Below are 18,676 nucleotides of genomic sequence, written 5' to 3' on the forward strand. Positions count from 1 at the left end.
TATTGCCTTGGAAAAAATAAATTTGAGTTCAATTACTAAAATTGCTAAAAAATAAAATTTAAATAAAAATTAAAGCTAAATATAAATAGATGGAAAAACTTTAAAGAATGTAAACAAAAAATTGAAATATTGCCTTGGAAATAAATAATTTTAAGTTGAATTACTAAAATTTGCTAAAACTAAAATTTAAATAAAAAATAAATTAAAGCTAAATACAAATATTAGGTGAAAAGCTTAAAAAATAATAATAATAATATAATAGAAACATCTTGAAAATTAACTGAAATTAGTTCAAGTTGAGGTACTAAAGTTACTAAAACTGAAATAAAAATAAATTAAAGCTAAATAGAAATATTAAAAAATGAATCAAATTAACAAGCACATAATGAAATTACTAAAATTAAAATGAAAACAATACAAAATAATAAATAAAAGCTAATTAAACATGAAAAAATTGTATAATAGTATATAAATAACACTTGGTAAACACATGCTAAAATGATGAAGTCTCAGGCTTAACTTCCAGACAGTAAATGTTTGATATAATATTATAATTCATATTTTATGTTTGATTTGCAGGAGCGTTATGTGGCCAGTCTAATGCCTCTACAGAAGAGCATTTCACCCTGGAAAGTAAGACAGATTATTTTTTTTTATTTTTATTTTTTTCATTTTTAGATCTTTTCCTTTTTATATGAATCAGTTTAGCAACTTTTAAGGATACTCACAATGTTCCTTCTCTCATTTCCCAGAGTCCTCCACAGCTGCGGCCGTTCAACCAGGAAGAGTTTATGAAAACACTGGAGAAGGCTGGACCTCAGCTCACCTCACGACTCAAAGGAGACTGGATCGGCCTCTACAGGTACAGCAGCTCTCACAGATTTGATATATATATGATTTTATATATATATAGCACTTTAAATGCATCTGTACTCTTTTCATCTGTTCTGGACTCATGCAGGCAGTTCCTGAGGTCTCCGAACTTCGATGGCTGGTTCAGGAACCGCAGGAAGGAGATGATGCAGAAGCTGGAAGCTCTTCATCTGGAGGCGCTCTGTGAGGAAGACCTACAGCTGCGGATACAGAAACACACAGAGGTGGAGACGGTCGATCTGGTGCTCAAACTCAAGGAGAAACTGGTACTTCAGTTCAGCACATCTCATCAGCTATGCATCCATACGCTTATTTTTATGCAACTCTGGGATATTGCATAAAAATTGTAAATTGTCATGTAAAATCTGCATAAAAAACACAGCTACATTGATTGTAATTCATCTCCTTGTTGTTTCTCAGACTCAGGCCGAGAAAGATCAACTTCCTGTCAAACCAGGAACTCTGCCCAAACTACAGTCCCATATCGAGACCATCATACTCTCTCTTCCAGAGGACCTGCAGGGCATCTTACATAAACCGCCGAGCCCTTGACCATCAGCCAACGCTGAAGGACCAGACTGCGGCTCATACGGGGTTAACAGACACGAACTTCCACACGTGTGATGGATTTCTGCTGGATCCTCCTCCAAGTGCACTTGTTGCTGCGGATCTGAGTGCCCTTGAACGGACAATGCTGGCATTGCCAAAAACAGCACAGACGACAGCACAGGAAGTGACTGAGCGCGCGAGGGACGAATGATGGCAGAAATGACGCACACGTGTTACGGTCTGAATGCTGTAAGTCTCACTGTGTGAGATTAACATTCCCGCTGATTTTAAACATGAAGATACTTATACGATGGAATCAGGAAAAAGCGATCTGGATCTGAAGCTGAATGGGCCGGATTCATGTTCACCTCTAATAATAGAAATATTTAAATGGTTGTGCTGTGACACCAGAACATCATCATTCATGAAACCTGTCGAAAACATGTTCAGGTCATATTTCACCCCAAAATGAGGAAGAGGGAATAAGAAATATTTTACATAAAAAAAATGAAGCCTATTTTAAGACCATTTTATTGTGGCATATATATATATATATATATATATATATATATATATATATATATATATATATATATATATTTATATACACACTCTGTGGCATTATTTTTGTGAGAATCAGGTCATATTTCACCCCTAAATGAAGAAGGAGGAATTAAGAAACTATATTTTGCATGAAGAAAATGAAGCATATTCTAATTCTATGAATATATATATATATATATATATATATATATATATATATATATATATATATATATATATATATATATTAGCCCTGTGGCATTATTTTCATGATAATTAAACACATTTTAAATCCAGTTTTTATTATTATAATACACCAAATCTAATTTTCATTACTGTACTATGAAAAACATGACATTATTTAAATTATAAAGTATTCAATTGTTAAATATTATTAGTGTTTTTTTTTTCTATTATTATTATAGAGAATCACCATGAATATTGAGAAACTCAAAATGATGCATTACATAATTTATGCTGAAATGTACTTAATTATCAAGAAAATGTCATCAAATGAAAAGGTCTAAAAATGGGCTTTTATATATTTTTTTTCCATTATATTTTGGGGTGAAATGTTCCCTGGAAATGTTTTCATGAAATGCACTGTTTTGAATCGTGTTAATTGGTGTGATATTGCAATAACAGGCAGATTTATTTCCCCTTTAACAGACACCAACACTACTAACGTATAAATGTTGAAGGACACTAGTGTGAGTATAGTTCATCTTTACAAGGTCAATTAGCACATTATCGCAGGTGCCCGACATTAACTCAACAGCACAAATGCAATGATGTCTATTTCTCATGATGAAGGCAAACCCAACGAAGAGCAGTGGAGTTTTACATGTATTTATTTTTATTTTTAATTCATAAGCTGACTAACCACAAAAGGGAAAATAGCCATTGTCTTTTCCTTTCCTCACCGGTCACTGGTTAAACCGATAGAACTAGTCACTTTCCCGCACTGAGATTGTGGTCTTCCTTCTAATTCAATATCATATATACTTCATCATTCAGAAAATTATATTTACACACAATATAGTCTTCAAATACAGCTTTTCTTTACACTTGCTTGACCGATAAAGGTGAATACTGCAGTTTCTTTGTGCCTTTCATTTTCTGATTAGTTTGATTTGATCAATTTTCCATCTCTTTTTTAGGACCAAGTGTGTAGTTTTTGAGTACATGAGTGCTTTAATGTCATGAAATATGATTGTTTGACCTTTAGAAAGAGCTGTTATTTGCACTTTATCAGTGGAACGTGTCGAGCAACAGAAGACGTTCTCCTCAAAAACACATTTTTATGGCTTGTGTTTTACAGCTGGTCATATTCCATGAAGTCAACCATGTTTGATATTTGAAGATGGAAATACAAACTTTCTGTTGTGTGCCTTGAGCTAGAAAGACAAACCGGTGAAGAACCAAAGACCGTCACACTTCTGTACAACTTCACTCTCTAACTGACACTGTTTCCACATGAATGCTTTATCTGGTTGATTATGCTGGTTTAATTTGGACTCATGGGACGCCTTACGTATGTTGTTTAATGTTCATTTCCTGTAGTGTTGTCAAAAGTACCGACCGCGATACCAAGTCGGTACTGACATTTTAAAAAATTTGACGGGTTGAGCGGATTCATAAATATCTCTGATTGGCAATTGTGTTCACGCGCTCATCGGAAATATCTGTGATTGGCTACTGCTTTCAAACGGTGCCACTTTCAAATTCAAACGGTCCCGCTTTCAAACGTTCCCGCTTTCAAATTCAAACGGTCCCGCTTTCAAATTCAAACGGTCTCGTGCATTGATCAGTGTAGCCAATCACAGACATATCTGGTGATGAGCGCGCGAACATAAAGGCCAATCAGAGGTGTTTACGAATCCGCCCAAAAAGCGCTCGTCACATTTTTAAAATATTAGTACCGACTTGGTATCGCAATCTGTACTTTTGACCACACTAATTCCTGCACATGAATCTGGGCCTGTCTGACAGTAGGCCTGTGTAAACTGGTTGTTGGGCAACCATTCATGTTTTATATTTGAAGAACAACCTATTTTAACATGCTTGAATTTTAAAGAGGTATATTCTGATATTCTAATACGCAAATAATGAACTGCTTTTGACACGACGCCTGTTTGTTATACTGATGGATATTTTCTAACATCTGTATTTTTGATCTGCTCATTTATATTGGTAGTTATTATACAGGGTGTTTTATTTGTTGCTGTGGTGATTATTATAGAATGATATAAATGGAAAATTATGGTTTTTGTAAACCATGTACATCGAACCACAGTCTGTTTCAGCATAAACAATATTTTTCTATCAAACCCTTAACCACTATTTTATTTTTATTTTTTCTGTAACCAACAATAGCTTTTCCCTAGAAAGTATTTCATTGTTCTGTTACTCCTTAATGAAGAACAAGTATATTTTTTCCAGGTGTAAATAAATGTCAATAATGAATCTGTGTTGGGTATAAATCTGTTTCTTTTGATTCTAGTATCGGTGCGACTTTAGTATATTTTAGTGCCAAAATAGAAATCGAACAAAGTTATTTTGGTCTTCTTTGATCATTACCTGTATAATGAATGTTTGATTTAAGAGAAAAAACAGTAGGTGGCTATTGTTATCACAATAAAACTATTGTAGATTGGTCTGTTTTAAAGGCACAATGTGTAATTTTCGCCGCTAGAGGTCGCTTATTCAAAATGACAACTTGAATTTGCAGAATCTTGGGAGTCTTGTCTTCACGTCTACAGCCGGCGGAAAAGAATCCGACGAGACTCGGACAGAAATCATATTCATGGATGAGGTAATGTATTATAGATTTATTAACATTACTATAGTATGAAGAAGGGTGTTGGAGTGGAACGAGGTCGCTGGAGTGATTGCTAATGAGAGACGAGCGCAACACACGGCTCGAGAACAGCGGGACTTTTATTATGCCGCAGACAAACGCTTCTGCTTCTTCCAGTCAAACGTATGTAGGGTAATGCAGCGCTGTTTATCATATTAGATACATTTGTGTGTTGAAAGTTGTTACAATGCTACTCTGCATTCACTCGGCAGCTGCTATGAGACACTTGTTGCACACTGTGATAAGCTAGATTGATATTAGTCATGGTACTTGCGGTAAATCAAGAAAATTATATTGAAATTATAACTGTGTTGAGCTATATAACATAAGTTTTCTGTTGATTAATGTATCCAAACAGTTGTTCCCTTGTCTAATAAAACACATATTAAAGCGTCTTTGATGTTTCCATGGTTTCCATGGTCCATAAAACCGGAAATCGAGTGTAATGCGGGTATGATGTCATTAAAGGTGCCCTAGATTCAAAAATTGAATTTACCTTGGCATAGTTAAATAACAAGAGTTCAGTACATGGAAAAGACATACAGTGAGTCTCAAACCCCATTGTTTCCTCCTTATTATATAAATCTCATTTGTTTAAAAGACCTCCGAAGAACAGGCGAATCTCAACATAACACCGACTGTTACGTAACAGTCGGGGTGTACGCCCCAATATTTGCATAATGCCAGCCCATGTTCCCAACATTATGAAAGGGATTACACAAGGGCAGCCAGTTAACGTCTGGAGCTGCACACAGCCGAATCATCAGACTAGGTAAGCAAGCAAGAACAACAGCGAAAAATGGCAGATGGAGCAATAATAACTGACATAATCCATGATAGCATGATATTTTTACTGATATTTGTAAATTGTCTTTCTAAATGTTTCGTTAGCATGTTGCTAATGTACTGTTAAATGAGGTTAAAGTTACCATCATTTCTTACTATATTCACGGAGACAAGAGCTGTCGCTATTTTCATTTTTAAACACTTGCAGTCTGTATAATTCATAAACACAACTTCATTCTTTATAAATCTCTCCAACAGTGTAGCATTAGCCGTTAGCCACGGAGGACAGCCTCAAATTCACTCAGACTAAAACTTTAACATCCAAATAAATACTTTACTCACATAATTCGAAGCATGCATACAGCATGCATGACGAACATCTTGTAAAGAGACATTTGAGGGTTATATTAGCTGTGTGAACTTTGTAAATGCGCTGTAATATAGTCGACAGCTGGTGTGGCAGGGAGCATGCGATTTAAGGGGGCGGCGCCGAGTGTAAATCAGTGCATTGTTAATGATGCCCCAAAATAGGCAGTTAAAAAAATTAATTAAAAAAAATCTATGGGGTATTTTGAGCTGAAACTTCACAGACACATTCAGGGGACACCTTAGACTTATATTACATCTTGTGAAAAAGCATTCTTGGGCACCTTTAATAGGTGACGCATGGACAGGGTTAAAATTCCTGGCTAAAATTATTTCTCTGGATTTAAATATTCTTGGAAACATCTGGGATAATGTAAGTACACGTCAACAAAATATATAACACTGTTCTAGTGGTTTTTTGAAATTTTAATCCAAAAATCTTACATATTGTGCCTTTAAATGGAAAAAAAAAACATTTTGTAAATAAATACATCTTTACATCTTACAGACATGTACAGAAATAACTTAAAAATGTCTTTATAGCAGTAAATTAAATATACAGTGAATTACATATAAAGATGTATAATAATATTCCATGAATATCTCATAATAAAAATAGAAAATCTGGAGACATAATATATACATTCAGTACTGATTTAGTGTATTTTCTTCTGTAGCGTTTTATCGTTTGGACAGTTGATCCGAGAGCCAGTCCAGTCCTTCATATAACCCTGATCCTTGAACCGCACATGTGGGCTGAACGAACCACTGAGAGAGAGAGAGAAACACATGTGACCTCACACATCTGCAGCTCTATGGGTGCTTCTCAATTCTTATTTGTGCATCCTCGTTTCCTTTCCTTGCTTCCTTTCCTCGCATCTTAGCTCCACCCCTTCAGGATGCGAGGGAAGGACGCAAGGAAAAGACTCGAGGGTGTAGAAATTTAATCAAGTGAAATGATATATCCTCGCTCCCTTTGTGGGATCTGCCCACATGTTATTATTAAAGTTGGGTTATTTCAAAAAATATATATAATATATTAATAAAACATGATGCGGGGGAGGAGAATTTATGCGTGCGTCACGTTTCTTGACGAGAAAGACTTCCGCAAAGGAGGCACCTGTGTATCCTAGGACGGAGGAGCGAGGAAACGAGGAGGGATATTGAGAAGCACCCTATGAGTCTGTGTATCACTCACTCACCTGTCTTCCTCTCAGTGCGTGTAAACCCAGTCTCTCTGTCAGCTCGTGGACTGCCATGGCTTTGGGTAAATCCTGCTTGTTAGCGAGAACTAACAGAACAACGTCTCTCATCTCATCCTCCGCCAGCTGAAGAGGTTTAAGTGGATTTAGACATGATGCACAAACACAATATCGCATGTAGACTTGATTATAGTGAACTAGGTAAATGATCATAGTTGACTTACCATCTTTTTTAGCTCCTCTGCTGCCGTTTCAATCCTGTCCTGATCACTGCTGTCCACCACAAAGATCAGACCCTGAATCGTTCAAACACACACTTTGTTCAGTGCATTTCATTAAAAGCAGCTGGTTATATGATATTTGAACTGAACACATTGTTACCTTAGTGTTCTGATAGTAATGTCTCCAGAGGCGTCTGATAACGTCCTGACCGCCGACATCCCAAACCGTGAAAGAGATGTTTTTATATTCAACTGTCTCAACATTAAAACCTAAAGAGAATCAGAGTCATATCAGTCACAGTGATTCAGTACTTATGAAATATAATACTATCTTTGATTATTAAAGGGTTAGTTCACCCAAAAATGGAAATTCTGTCATTTATTACCCTCATGCCGTTCCACACCCGTAAGACCTTCGTTCATCTTAAGAACACAAATTAAGATATTTTTGTTGAAATCCGATGGCTCAGTGAGGCCTGCATAGGGAGCAATGACATTTCCTCTCTCAAGATCCATTAATGTACTAAAAACATATTTAAATCAGTTCATGTGAGTACAGTGGTTAAATATTAATATTATAAAGCCACGAGAATATTTTTGGTGCGCCAAAAAACTAAATAACGACTTATATAGTGATGGACGATTTCAAAACACTGCTTCAGGAAGCTTCGGAGCGTTATGAATCGGTGTGGCTTTATAATATTAATATTGAACCACTGTACTCACATGAACTGATTTAAATGTTTTTAGTACATTAATGGATCTTGAGAGAGGAAATGTCATTGCTGGCTATGCAGGCCTCACTGAGCCATCGGATTTCAACAAAAATATCTTAATTTGTGTTCTGAAGATGAACGAAGGTCTTACGGGTGTGGAACGGCATGAGCGTGAGTAACAAATTCGATTATTTTCATTTTTGGGTGAACTAACCCTTTAAATATTAAAACATTTCTTTGACCTGAATTTTCTTACCTAGAGTTGGAATAGTTGTGACAACTTTACCAAGTTTGAGTTTGTAGAGGACTGTTGTTTTCCCTGCTGCATCCAGACCAACTTGGAGAAGAAATATTTACATTTATTCCACAATTAACATGCACACAATTCATAATTGGAATATTTTCTGAGGTTTTATTACATTTTTACGTATCAATTCATATGTACTAGAGAAATATTTGTTCAAAATTTGAATAAGAATCAAAGATTCTTTAAAAAAAAAAAATGTACTCACCCATAAGTAACCTCATCTCTTTTTTCTCAAAGAGACGAGAGAAAATGTGAGAGAAGAAGACGCCCATTTTGAAAAGTGCAGATGAAAAAGCTGTTTTCTGTATTTAGTGAAAGTAAATGTCGAGGACGAGGACGAGGATCAGATTGTTAGTGTGATGTTGGTGTGAGTGTGTGAGTGTTTATATAGGCTTTTTTGCTTTCGGTTTGACTGACAGCTCAACACCGCCACCCTCACAGAAGTCGCGCGCAGTTTCTCTCGTTGCAAATCCAACGCGTTCGATATGACGTCACGTCATCGTCACGTGTCTAAACAAAGTGCAAAATAATCAGAAACAACCGTTATTAGTTTTGGTGATCAAAGAGTATCAGTGAATCGCTAAAATATAATTTTATTATGTGTATTTTAGGTTATAAAAATTATAATAAATTAAGAGTGACAAGATCGAACAGCTATGATTTTTAATTTAACAACAATTTTTATGGATCAAAACCCTTCGGCAACAGTAGATTACACTTATTTGTAAAATTATGTTTACAAAGCCCGGGAAAACAAACCTCGCGCACGATCCTCGTTAGATTTTACAGCACATCTGAAATCTTTATTAAGCTAAAGAAATTTTAAACATCGTAACAAGATTTTTATTTTTTTATTTATTGAAACTCGACAAGTATACAAACAAAATAGGCATCAAATGAACAATATTAACAAATCGCAAACTACAAAAATATAAAGGCAGACATAATTATAAAGCCAAAAAAACAAAAACAAAATCTGACAGTGGTTACATAATGAAAATCCAAATAAAGGAAGATTAAATTTAAAATATAATAAATAAAATAAACAGTTGGTGACGTCATATCGAACGCGTTGGATTTACCTGTGTGAGGATGGCGGAGTTGAGCTGTCAGTCAAACCGAAAGCAAAAAGCATATATAAACACTCACACACTCACACCAACATCACACTAACAATCTGAGACTCATCCTCTGGACATTTACTTTCACTAAATACAGAAAACAGCTTTTTCATCTGCACTTTTCAAAATGGGCGTCTTCTTCTCTCACATTTTCTCTCGTCTCTTTGAGAAAAAAGAGATGAGGCTGCTTATGCGTGAGTAAAATTTGTTTAAGAATCTTTGATTCTTATTCAATTTTTGAACAAATTTTTCTCTAGTAGGCTACATATTAATTGATACGTGGAATTTAAAAAATCCTCAGAAAATATTCCTATTATGTATTATGTGTAAGTTAATGGAGTAAATATTTCTTCTCCAAGTTGGTCTGGATGCAGCAGGGAAAACAACAATCCTCTACAGACTCAAACTTGGTGAAGTTGTCACAACTATTCCAACTATTGGTAAGAAACTTCAGGTCAAACAAATGTTTTAATACTAAAATCAAAGATAGTATTATATTTCATAAGTACTGAATCACTGTGACTGATATGACTCTGATTCTCTTTAGGTTTTAATGTTGAGACAGTTGAATATAAAAACATCTCCTTCATTGTTTGGGATGTCGGCAGTCAGCACCTCATCACACGCCTCTGGAGACATTACTATTCGAACACTAAGGTAACAATGTGTTCAGTTCAAATATCATATAACCAGCTGCTTTTTATGAAATAAGCTGAAGAAAGTGTTTGTTTGATTCAGGGTCTGATCTTTGTGGTGGACAGCAGTGATCAGGACAGGATTGAAACGGCAGCAGAGGAGCTAAATATGGTGGTAAGACATCTATGATCATTTACACTTGCTCACTATCATCAAGTCTACATGTGATATTGTGTTTGTGCATCATGTCTAAACCCACTTAAACCTCTTCAGCTGGCGGAGGATGAGATGAGAGACGTTGTTCTGTTAGTTCTCGCTAACAAGCAGGATTTACCCAAAGCCATGGCAGTCCACGAGCTGACAGAGAGACTGGGTTTACACGCACTGAGAGGAAGACAGGTGAGTGAGTGATACACAGACTCATAGAGCTGCAGATGTGTGAGGTCACATGTGTTTCTCTATCTCTCTCAGTGGTTCGTTCAGCCCACATGTGCGGTTCAAGGATCAGGGTTATATGAAGGACTGGACTGGCTCTCGGATCAACTGTCCAAACAACAATAAAGCAAAGTCCACATGAAACGGAAGTTGCAATAGTCTTTTCTTCCCTATTGTGACGCATATCCGAGTGAAACGGCTTCTGGAACAAGAACAAAAAGGGCACGGCTTGATTACTGGTGCCAGTAAACTCGTCATCAGAGAAGAGAAGAGATGTCGCTGCAAGAGGGAGGGATGTTATTCTGATTAAAGATTAACTTAAGATAAATCATTTATAATAAATTATGCAATATTCCATAAACAACAAGAATTGTCCATTTTGATTTCATGGTTGCTTTAATACTTTATTTTGAAGGTTTTGTGGACTGATACTTGAAAAATACACTATTGAACTGGAATGAATACTGTATATATTATAACAGCCTCGAACTGTTTATTATCTCAAAAGCATTTTGATTCATTAATGTTAAATCAAAACTGTATATTTTTGTATATTCTTAATTTTGAAAAAAAAATTATTTTGTTATATAATTTTTTTTATATTGTTGTTCTATTGACTTTAAAAAAGTTTGTCATGTTTTAGTATATGTTCTGTTGTATTTGCACTTTGAAAGAATGACCTGTAATATTTATCTGTGCCTTTCAAATATCTCTAATAAATGATGTATTTATTTACAGTGTTTCACTCTCATTTAATAAATACATATTACAGAATAGAAAATGCATTAGAAATAGTGCATGTTTTGCACAAATAAAAACAGAACTGCTGTTCCAAAAATATCAATATGTGCTTGCAAACAGCTTCAATAAATGATGCATTTACAAAAAAAAATGTCTTTCACTTTCAGTAACACATTTTTTTAAAATGTACTAACTATTATTATTAGCTAGTGTTTTTATTTAAAGTGACTATAGGTTCAGTCCACCTGAGTCACCTGGAGTAACAACTGCAACAGTTCACAAATCATCATTTGGGATCAGACCTTTAGTTACTAGCATCAAACTTTAAACACAACCTGATGCCATCCTAAAAAAATGTAATTTTTCTAAGTAATAAATGTTAGTAAAAACTGTAAGTAACACATATGATAATAAATTATATTTTAAAAGACAATATTTATAATATATAGGCCTACTTTATTTAACAGCAATATGTAAGGCCTATTTGTATGGTAAAATTTTGTACAACAACAATAGTATCTTTTTCGCTATCAGTTATCGGTTTTATGCCATGTTTTTACAAGATGTAATATAAGTCTCTGGTGTCCCCAGAATGTGTCTGTGAAGTTTCAGCTCAAAATCCCCCACAGATCATTTATTATAGCTTGTCAAATTTGCCCCTATTTGGGTTTGAGCAAAAACACGCCATTTTTGTGTGTGTCCCTTTAAATGCAAATGAGCTGCTGCTCCCGGCCCCCTTTCCAGAAGAGGACAGGGCTTTAACAGCTCAACAACAACAAAGCTGGAGAATCTCATGCAGCCAAAATGAGGATTGTCAGTAACTGTGTTCAGCCTTACATTGTTCAAACCGGAGTCGACACTGATGGAGAGACTCAGGAAGAAGTTACAACTTTTAGAATGAAACTGGACGTTTCTGAATGGATAGTGGATAAATTTATGTAGTTGCTGTGGAGTTGATTCAACTTATCCACTAGCATGTGCCGTCATGTTAATCTTTTGTGCAAATCCAACGTTGAATTGACCCTCGTTTGTGAAGCAGTGCGGCGTAAAATGACACAAAACTCTACTATCTCTACTCTACATTTTATAGTAAGAAATGTAATTACTCAAATAGCTTGTAATATTAACATAGCCTAATTTAATGACAAACACATACACCCAAATGCTTGCAATATTAACTATCACAGTGTTTTTATGGTGAAGATCTGGCAACCACAGCAACTATTTATATCCTTCCTGACCAGACCAGAAGCGCCGCTCATATTTTCCACACATTTATTTACTTAATTCAAGTGAGCTAACTTTAAATTGTAAAAAAAAAGAAGTTTGTTTTGACACGTGATACAGTTGGTGACGTCATATCGAACGCGTTGGATTTGCAACGAGAGAAACTGCGCGCGACTTGTGTGAGGGTGGCGGAGTTGAGCTGTCAGTCAAACCGAAAGCAAAAAAGCCTATATAAACACTCACACACTCACACCAACATCACACTAACAATCTGAGACTCATCCTCTGGACATTTACTTTCACTAAATACAGAAAACAGCTTTTTCATCCTCACTTTTCAAAATGGGCGTCTTCTTCTCTCACATTTTCTCTCGTCTCTTTGAGAAAAAAGAGATGAGGTTACTTATGGGTGAGTACATGTTGTTTTTTCCTCTAAATGTTTTAAAAACTTGATCTTTACTCATATTATCAAATTTTGAACAAACTATTATTTCTCTATGGCGACTATATTATTATGTGAACTTTACTATTTTAGAAAATATTCAAAATATGAATCTTGTGCATTTCCATTGTGGAAATAAATGTAAATATTTCTTCTCCAAGTTGGTCTGGATGCAGCAGGGAAAACAACAATCCTTTACAAACTCAAACTTGGTGAAGTTGTCTCGTCTATTCCGACTATTGGTGAGAAACTCAAAGCAAGCCATAATTGATCAATTCCTGCATGAATATTTTTTTTCTATATATCATGTCTAACTGCTTATCCTCCTCCTTTCTAGGTTTTAATGTTGAGACAGTTGAATATAAAAACATCTCCTTCACGGTTTGGGATGTTGGTGGTCAGAGCGTCATCAGAGGCCTCTGGAGACATTACTATCAAAACACTAAGGTTTTTATCACTATTCAAATTGTCTGCAGTACAATCAGTTTATTATATTTGCCCAAATGTGGTTTTATTCATGTGTGTTTGTACGATTCAGGGTCTGATCTTTGTGGTGGACAGCAGTGATCATGACAGGATTGAAATGGCAGCAGAAGAACTAAATATGATGATGGCGGAGGATGAGATGAGAGACGTTGTTCTGTTAGTTCTCGCTAACAAGCAGGATTTACCCAAAGCCATGGCAGTCCACGAGCTGACAGAGAGACTGGGTTTACACGCACTGAGAGGAAGACAGGTGAGTGAGTGATACACAGACTCATAGAGCTGCAGATGTGTGAGGTCACATGTGTTTCTCTCTCTCTCTCAGTGGTTCGTTCAGCCCACATGTGCGGTTCAAGGATCAGGGTTATATGAAGGACTGGACTGGCTCTCGGATCAACTGTCCAAACAACAATGAAGCAAAATCCACATGAAACGGAAGACGTTTTTCTTCCCTATTGTGACGCATATCCGAGTGAAACGGCTTCTGGAACAAGAACAAAAAGGGCACGGCTTGATTACTGGCGCCAGTAAACTCGTCATCAGAGAAGAGAAGAGATGTCGCTGCAAGAGGGAGGGATGTTATTCTGACTAAAGGATAACTTAAGATAAATCATTTATAATAAATTGTGCAATATTTGATAAACAACAAGAATTGTCCATTTTGATTTCATGGTCGCTTTAATACTTTATTTTGGGTTTTTTGTTGAATGATACTTGAAAAATACACTATTGTACTGGAATGAATACTTTATTATAACAGCCTCAAACTGTTTATTATCTCAAAAGCATTTTGATTTATTAATGTTAAATTAAAACTGTATATTTTAAATTGTTAGTCTTACTTTTGAAAAAAAAAAAAATTATTGTTGTTCTATGGACTTTGAAAGAAGGTTTGTCATGTTTTAGTATGTGTTCTGTTGTATTTGCAATTTGAATGAACGAGCTGATGTCTGCCTGTAATATTTATCTGTGCCTTTCAAATATCTCCAATAAATGATGTATTTATTTATATACAAACATTAATATTCACTCTAATTTAATGAATACATATTATAGAATTAATTGCACAATTAAAAACAACCTGATGCCATCTTAAACAATTTTTTTTTCTAAGTAATACATGTTAGTAATAACTGTAAGTATGTTATAAGAAATTATATTTCAAAAGACAATATTTGTAATATTTATAATATATTGGCCTACTATATCTAACAGCAATATGTATAGGCCTAATTTTATGGTAAAATATTGTAAAACAACAATAGTATCGTTTTTGCTATTGGTTTTATGCCATGTTTTGTTACTTAGTTAAAGGGGGACCTATAATGCTCCTTTCAGAAGATGTAATATAAGTCTCTGTTGTCTCCAGAATGTGTCTGTGAAGTTTCAGCTCAAAATCCCCCACAGATCATTTATTATAGCTTGTCAAATTTGCCCCTATTTGGGTTTGAGCAAAAACACAACGTTTTTGTGTGTGTCCCTTTAAATGCAAATGAGCTGCTGCTCCCCGCCCCCTTTCCAGAAGAGGGCGGAGCTTTAACAGCTCAACAACAACAAAGCTGGAGAATCTCACGCAGCCAAAATGAGGATTGTCAGTAACGGTGTTCAGCCTTACATTGTTCAAACCGGAGTCGACACTGATGGAGAGACTCAGGAAGAAGTTACAACTTTTAGACGTTTCTGAATGGTTAGTGGATAAATTTATGTAGTTGCTGTGGAGTTGATTCAACTCATCCACTAGCATGTGCCGTCATGTTCATCTTTTGTGTTGAATTGACCCTCGTTTGTGAAGCAGTCCGGCGTAAAATGATGCAAAACTCTACTACAACAACTCTTCCTCTTCTCTAAAGCAGCTCAACATGGCCCCGCCCCCTTTGTTGCGTGTTCTTTGGGGCGGGGTTTATGTAAATTTTGGGGTTTGTGATGTCACCACTCGCTGTAGTCCCTACTTGCTATTTTTTGTAGTGATTTGTGTAAAAGAAAACATCTCTCTTTGCATTGAACTTTGAGCGTCATAACTTTGCAGATGTTGTTTATGCTCAAACAGCAACATTACACACTAAATAAAGTATATAAAAAAAAGTGAAATCATAATCAACCACCTCTTTAATGTTTTTTGGATTATTTTATTGTGTTGTGTGTTACCCTTATGCATGGGGTTTGCTGTTTGTGACCATTTTCAGTATGTTAGTGGTGTTTACATTTGTTTGAGAAACTGATTCAGGTTCATTACATCATCTGATTGGTTATGTTGGTCACCTACATTTTATAGTAAGAAATTTAATACCTCAATTAGCTTGGAATATTAACATAATTTCATGACAAACACATACAACCAAATGCTTGCAATATTATCAATCACAGTGTTTTTATGGTGAAGATCTGGCAACCACAGCAACTATTGCCCAGAAGCGCTGCTCATATTTCCACACATTTATTTACTTCATTCAAGTGAGCTAACTTTAAATTGTAAAAAAAAAAAAGTTTGTTTTGACACGTGATACAGTTGGTGACGTCATATCGAACGCGTTGGATTTGCAACGAGAGAAACTGCGCGCGACCTGTGTGAGGGTGGCGGAGTTGAGCTGTCAGTCAAACCGAAAGCAAAAAGCTTATATAAACACTCACACACATTGAACACACACCATTACCAATCTGAGACTTTAACTAGGCAGTGGCACGTATTGTCAACTAATTCTAGCTAAACATGGGTAACTATTTCTCCCATATTTTCTCTCGTCTCTTTGTGAAAAAGCAGATTAGATTGCTTATGGGTGAGTAAATATTTTTTCTCCAAACTTTCCCAGGTGAAAAAAATACTATAGTAATTTATAGTAAATACTATAGTGTTTTTGAACTATACTATAGTAATTAATTTTCTGTGGTAATTCGATAGTTGCTGTGATAATATAACAACTATTGTAATATAAACAAATTAAGTTACCCAATACTGTACTAAGTTTTCTACAACTTTAGGGTATATTATACTACAATATACACTACAGTTTACTGTAGTAAAAACTAAAGTATACTACAGTATTTATAACAGTTTTTCAGTTCACTATAGATAGTATGCTGTAGCATTCATTAACAAGTGTTGTAAATATTAAAATATATACAGTATACTACAATTTACTATAGTATGGTTCAAAAACACTAGGCCTATTTACTATAGTATTTTTTCACCTGGGTTGAGTTTAAAGTCAGTTTAGCCCTTATTGTGGTAAATAATTTTAAGGCATATTAATAATCTGATATAGGCCTATGAATATTTTAATTATCAATCTTGTTCGTTTACGTTGTGGAAATAAATGTAAATATTTCTTCTCCAAGTTGGTCTGGATGCAGCAGGGAAAACAACAGTCCTCTACAAACTCAAACTTGGTGAAGTTGTCACAACTATTCCAACTATTGGTAAGAAATATGATGTATTTAAATACATATATACATGTTTGTTGTGTCTAACTAATTGAAATATCCAATTCTTCATCAATTATCTCTCTAGGTTTTAATGTTGAAACAGTAGATTATAAAAACATCTCTTTCACTGTGTGGGATGTTGGTGGTCAGACCAAAATCAGAGGTCTTTGGAAATATTATTATCAGTACACTGAGGTAAGAGTTTAACACAAACGTGTCATTATGCATTTATATAATATCTGGCTTTTGCTTTGAAAATGTGAACACTCAGTGTGTGTGTTTGTACGAATCAGGGACTGATCTTTGTGGTGGACAGCAGTGATCAGGACAGGATTGAAATGGCAGCAGAGGAGCTAAATATGATGGTAAGAGCTAGATCATTTACACTAGTCTACATGTGATATTGTGTTTGTGCATCATGTCTAAATCCACTTGAACCTCTTCAGCTGGCGGAGGATGAGATGAGAGACGTTGTTCTGTTAGTTCTCGCTAACAAGCAGGATTTACCCAAAGCCATGGCAGTCCACGAGCTGACAGAGAGACTGGGTTTACACGCACTGAGAGGAAGACAGGTGAGTGAGTGATACACAGACTCATAGAGCTGCAGATGTGTGAGGTCACATGTGTTTCTCTCTCTCTCTCAGTGGTTCGTTCAGCCCACATGTGCGGTTCAAGGATCAGGGTTATATGAAGGACTGGACTGGCTCTCGGATCAACTGTCCAAACGATAAAACGCTACAGAAGAAAATACACTAAATCAGTACTGAATGTATATATTATGTCTCCAGATTTTCATGGATTATTATTATACATCTTTATGTATAATTCTTGTTCAGTAAATTTTACCACTATAAACACAAATCATTTTTGGCCTATTTTTGATTCTAATGTACATGGATTTGCCTATACCTTCGATAAGTGCCTTTCAAATACACTAGAGTATGTATGTATATGACTGAATTTATAAATTATGCACTACTGCTGTACTATGTTGTTATATGTCATGTTTGACTTGTTTTGGTGTGTGTTCTGGACGAGCTGATGTCTGCCTGGAATATTTATCTGTGCTTTTAAAATACATCCAATAAATGATGTATATTTACAAGCTTTAGTTTCACTCTCATTTAATAAATAAATAATAAACAGAATTAAAAAATGCATGAGAAATAGTGTTTTGCACAATTATGATAGATAGATAGATAGATAGATAGATAGATAGATAGATAGAAATAATTATAACTAATTATTTTATCATTTAATGTACGTCATAATACATTTTTTCTTTATTAGTTTAACAAGATACAAAGAAGAAAAAATAGAAGTAAAAACAAAACAGAAAAAAAATAGGTCACCATGTGCAATATTTTATGTGCAATATATATCCTATATATATATATATATATATACACACACACACACAACCTAAATATGCATAAATGCAATATATGGGATATATATGTATATATACAAACTACCAGTCAAACATTTGGAAACATTACTATTTTTAATGTTTTTGAACAAAGTCTCTTATGCTCATTAAGGCTGCATTTATTTCATAATAAATACAGAAAAAAACAATAATATTGTGAAATATTATTACAATTTAAAATTATGGTTTTCTATTTTAATATACTTTAAAATATAATTTATTTCTGTGATCAAAGCTGAATTTTCAGCATCATTACTCCAGTCTTCAGTGTCACATGATCCTTCAGAAATCATTCTAATATGATGATTTATTATCAATG

At 34.9% G+C, this 18,676-nt stretch overlaps 5 protein-coding genes across 6 annotated transcripts in view; 4 read left to right on the forward strand and 1 right to left on the reverse strand.

The window, feature by feature from the left end:
- Nucleotides 1-4,435, forward strand: part of dennd6aa (DENN/MADD domain containing 6Aa) — a 27,222-nt gene extending 22,787 nt beyond the window's left edge. The window contains exons 16-19 of the mRNA XM_048172422.1: nt 580-633; nt 753-862; nt 962-1,139; nt 1,294-4,435. Of these exons, the coding sequence (XP_048028379.1) occupies nt 580-633; nt 753-862; nt 962-1,139; nt 1,294-1,425 (474 nt within the window). The 3' untranslated portion in view covers nt 1,426-4,435. The remainder of the gene's footprint in view (nt 1-579; nt 634-752; nt 863-961; nt 1,140-1,293) is intronic.
- Nucleotides 4,436-6,368: 1,933 nt separating this feature from the next.
- LOC125256163 (ADP-ribosylation factor 4-like) lies at nt 6,369-8,860 on the reverse strand. Of its 2 annotated transcripts, none has more exons than XM_048171911.1 (6): nt 8,629-8,860; nt 8,373-8,453; nt 7,561-7,670; nt 7,404-7,475; nt 7,180-7,305; nt 6,369-6,745 (listed from the first exon to the last, which is right to left on the reverse strand). In XM_048171911.1, the coding sequence occupies exons 1-6, from the start codon at nt 8,693-8,695 to the stop codon at nt 6,659-6,661; spliced, it is 543 nt and encodes a 180-aa protein (XP_048027868.1). In that variant the 5' UTR covers nt 8,696-8,860; the 3' UTR covers nt 6,369-6,658. The 2 variants fall into 2 exon arrangements, with proteins under 2 accessions (XP_048027868.1, XP_048027869.1); XM_048171912.1 differs by having other exon boundaries at nt 6,669-6,790; nt 7,153-7,305.
- A 355-nt stretch (nt 8,861-9,215) lies between these two features.
- Nucleotides 9,216-10,976, forward strand: LOC125256160 (ADP-ribosylation factor 4-like). Its single transcript, XM_048171909.1, has 6 exons — nt 9,216-9,738; nt 9,904-9,984; nt 10,092-10,201; nt 10,283-10,354; nt 10,454-10,579; nt 10,652-10,976. Exons 1-6 carry the CDS (start codon nt 9,672-9,674, stop codon nt 10,739-10,741), a joined length of 546 nt encoding a protein of 181 aa, XP_048027866.1. The 5' UTR covers nt 9,216-9,671; the 3' UTR covers nt 10,742-10,976.
- A 1,647-nt stretch (nt 10,977-12,623) lies between these two features.
- Nucleotides 12,624-14,531, forward strand: LOC125256159 (ADP-ribosylation factor 4-like). Its single transcript, XM_048171908.1, has 5 exons — nt 12,624-12,992; nt 13,187-13,267; nt 13,363-13,472; nt 13,564-13,761; nt 13,834-14,531. Exons 1-5 carry the CDS (start codon nt 12,926-12,928, stop codon nt 13,921-13,923), a joined length of 546 nt encoding a protein of 181 aa, XP_048027865.1. The 5' UTR covers nt 12,624-12,925; the 3' UTR covers nt 13,924-14,531.
- A 1,531-nt stretch (nt 14,532-16,062) lies between these two features.
- Nucleotides 16,063-18,033, forward strand: LOC125256164 (ADP-ribosylation factor 4-like). The gene is made up of 6 exons (XM_048171914.1): nt 16,063-16,282; nt 16,842-16,922; nt 17,014-17,123; nt 17,222-17,293; nt 17,375-17,500; nt 17,573-18,033. Exons 1-6 carry the CDS (start codon nt 16,216-16,218, stop codon nt 17,657-17,659), a joined length of 543 nt encoding a protein of 180 aa, XP_048027871.1. The 5' UTR covers nt 16,063-16,215; the 3' UTR covers nt 17,660-18,033.
- The last annotated feature ends 643 nt before the right edge of the window (nt 18,034-18,676 follow it).

This window comes from Megalobrama amblycephala, linkage group LG21, assembly GCF_018812025.1.
Source record: "Megalobrama amblycephala isolate DHTTF-2021 linkage group LG21, ASM1881202v1, whole genome shotgun sequence".
Lineage (NCBI taxonomy): Eukaryota > Metazoa > Chordata > Actinopteri > Cypriniformes > Xenocyprididae > Megalobrama > Megalobrama amblycephala.

What these genes read in the sequence shown, in the direction of transcription:
- LOC125256163 (XM_048171911.1), bottom strand. Translation starts at nt 8,695, where the DNA reads ATGGGCGTCTTCTTCTCTCACATTTTCTCTCGTCTCTTTGAGAAAAAA. An exon ending in AGAGATGAGGTTACTTATGG is followed by an intron (nt 8,454 to 8,628) that starts GTGAGTACATTT and finishes TTCTTCTCCAAG; the next exon opens with TTGGTCTGGATGCAGCAGGG. An exon ending in CAGAGGAGCTAAAAAAGATG is followed by an intron (nt 7,306 to 7,403) that starts GTAAGTCAACTA and finishes AAACCTCTTCAG; the next exon opens with CTGGCGGAGGATGAGATGAG.
- LOC125256160 (XM_048171909.1), top strand. Translation starts at nt 9,672, where the DNA reads ATGGGCGTCTTCTTCTCTCACATTTTCTCTCGTCTCTTTGAGAAAAAA. An exon ending in CACAACTATTCCAACTATTG is followed by an intron (nt 9,985 to 10,091) that starts GTAAGAAACTTC and finishes GATTCTCTTTAG; the next exon opens with GTTTTAATGTTGAGACAGTT. An exon ending in ATTACTATTCGAACACTAAG is followed by an intron (nt 10,202 to 10,282) that starts GTAACAATGTGT and finishes TGTTTGATTCAG; the next exon opens with GGTCTGATCTTTGTGGTGGA.
- LOC125256159 (XM_048171908.1), top strand. Translation starts at nt 12,926, where the DNA reads ATGGGCGTCTTCTTCTCTCACATTTTCTCTCGTCTCTTTGAGAAAAAA. An exon ending in AGAGATGAGGTTACTTATGG is followed by an intron (nt 12,993 to 13,186) that starts GTGAGTACATGT and finishes TTCTTCTCCAAG; the next exon opens with TTGGTCTGGATGCAGCAGGG. An exon ending in ACGCACTGAGAGGAAGACAG is followed by an intron (nt 13,762 to 13,833) that starts GTGAGTGAGTGA and finishes TCTCTCTCTCAG; the next exon opens with TGGTTCGTTCAGCCCACATG.
- LOC125256164 (XM_048171914.1), top strand. Translation starts at nt 16,216, where the DNA reads ATGGGTAACTATTTCTCCCATATTTTCTCTCGTCTCTTTGTGAAAAAG. An exon ending in ATTATTATCAGTACACTGAG is followed by an intron (nt 17,124 to 17,221) that starts GTAAGAGTTTAA and finishes TGTACGAATCAG; the next exon opens with GGACTGATCTTTGTGGTGGA. An exon ending in ACGCACTGAGAGGAAGACAG is followed by an intron (nt 17,501 to 17,572) that starts GTGAGTGAGTGA and finishes TCTCTCTCTCAG; the next exon opens with TGGTTCGTTCAGCCCACATG.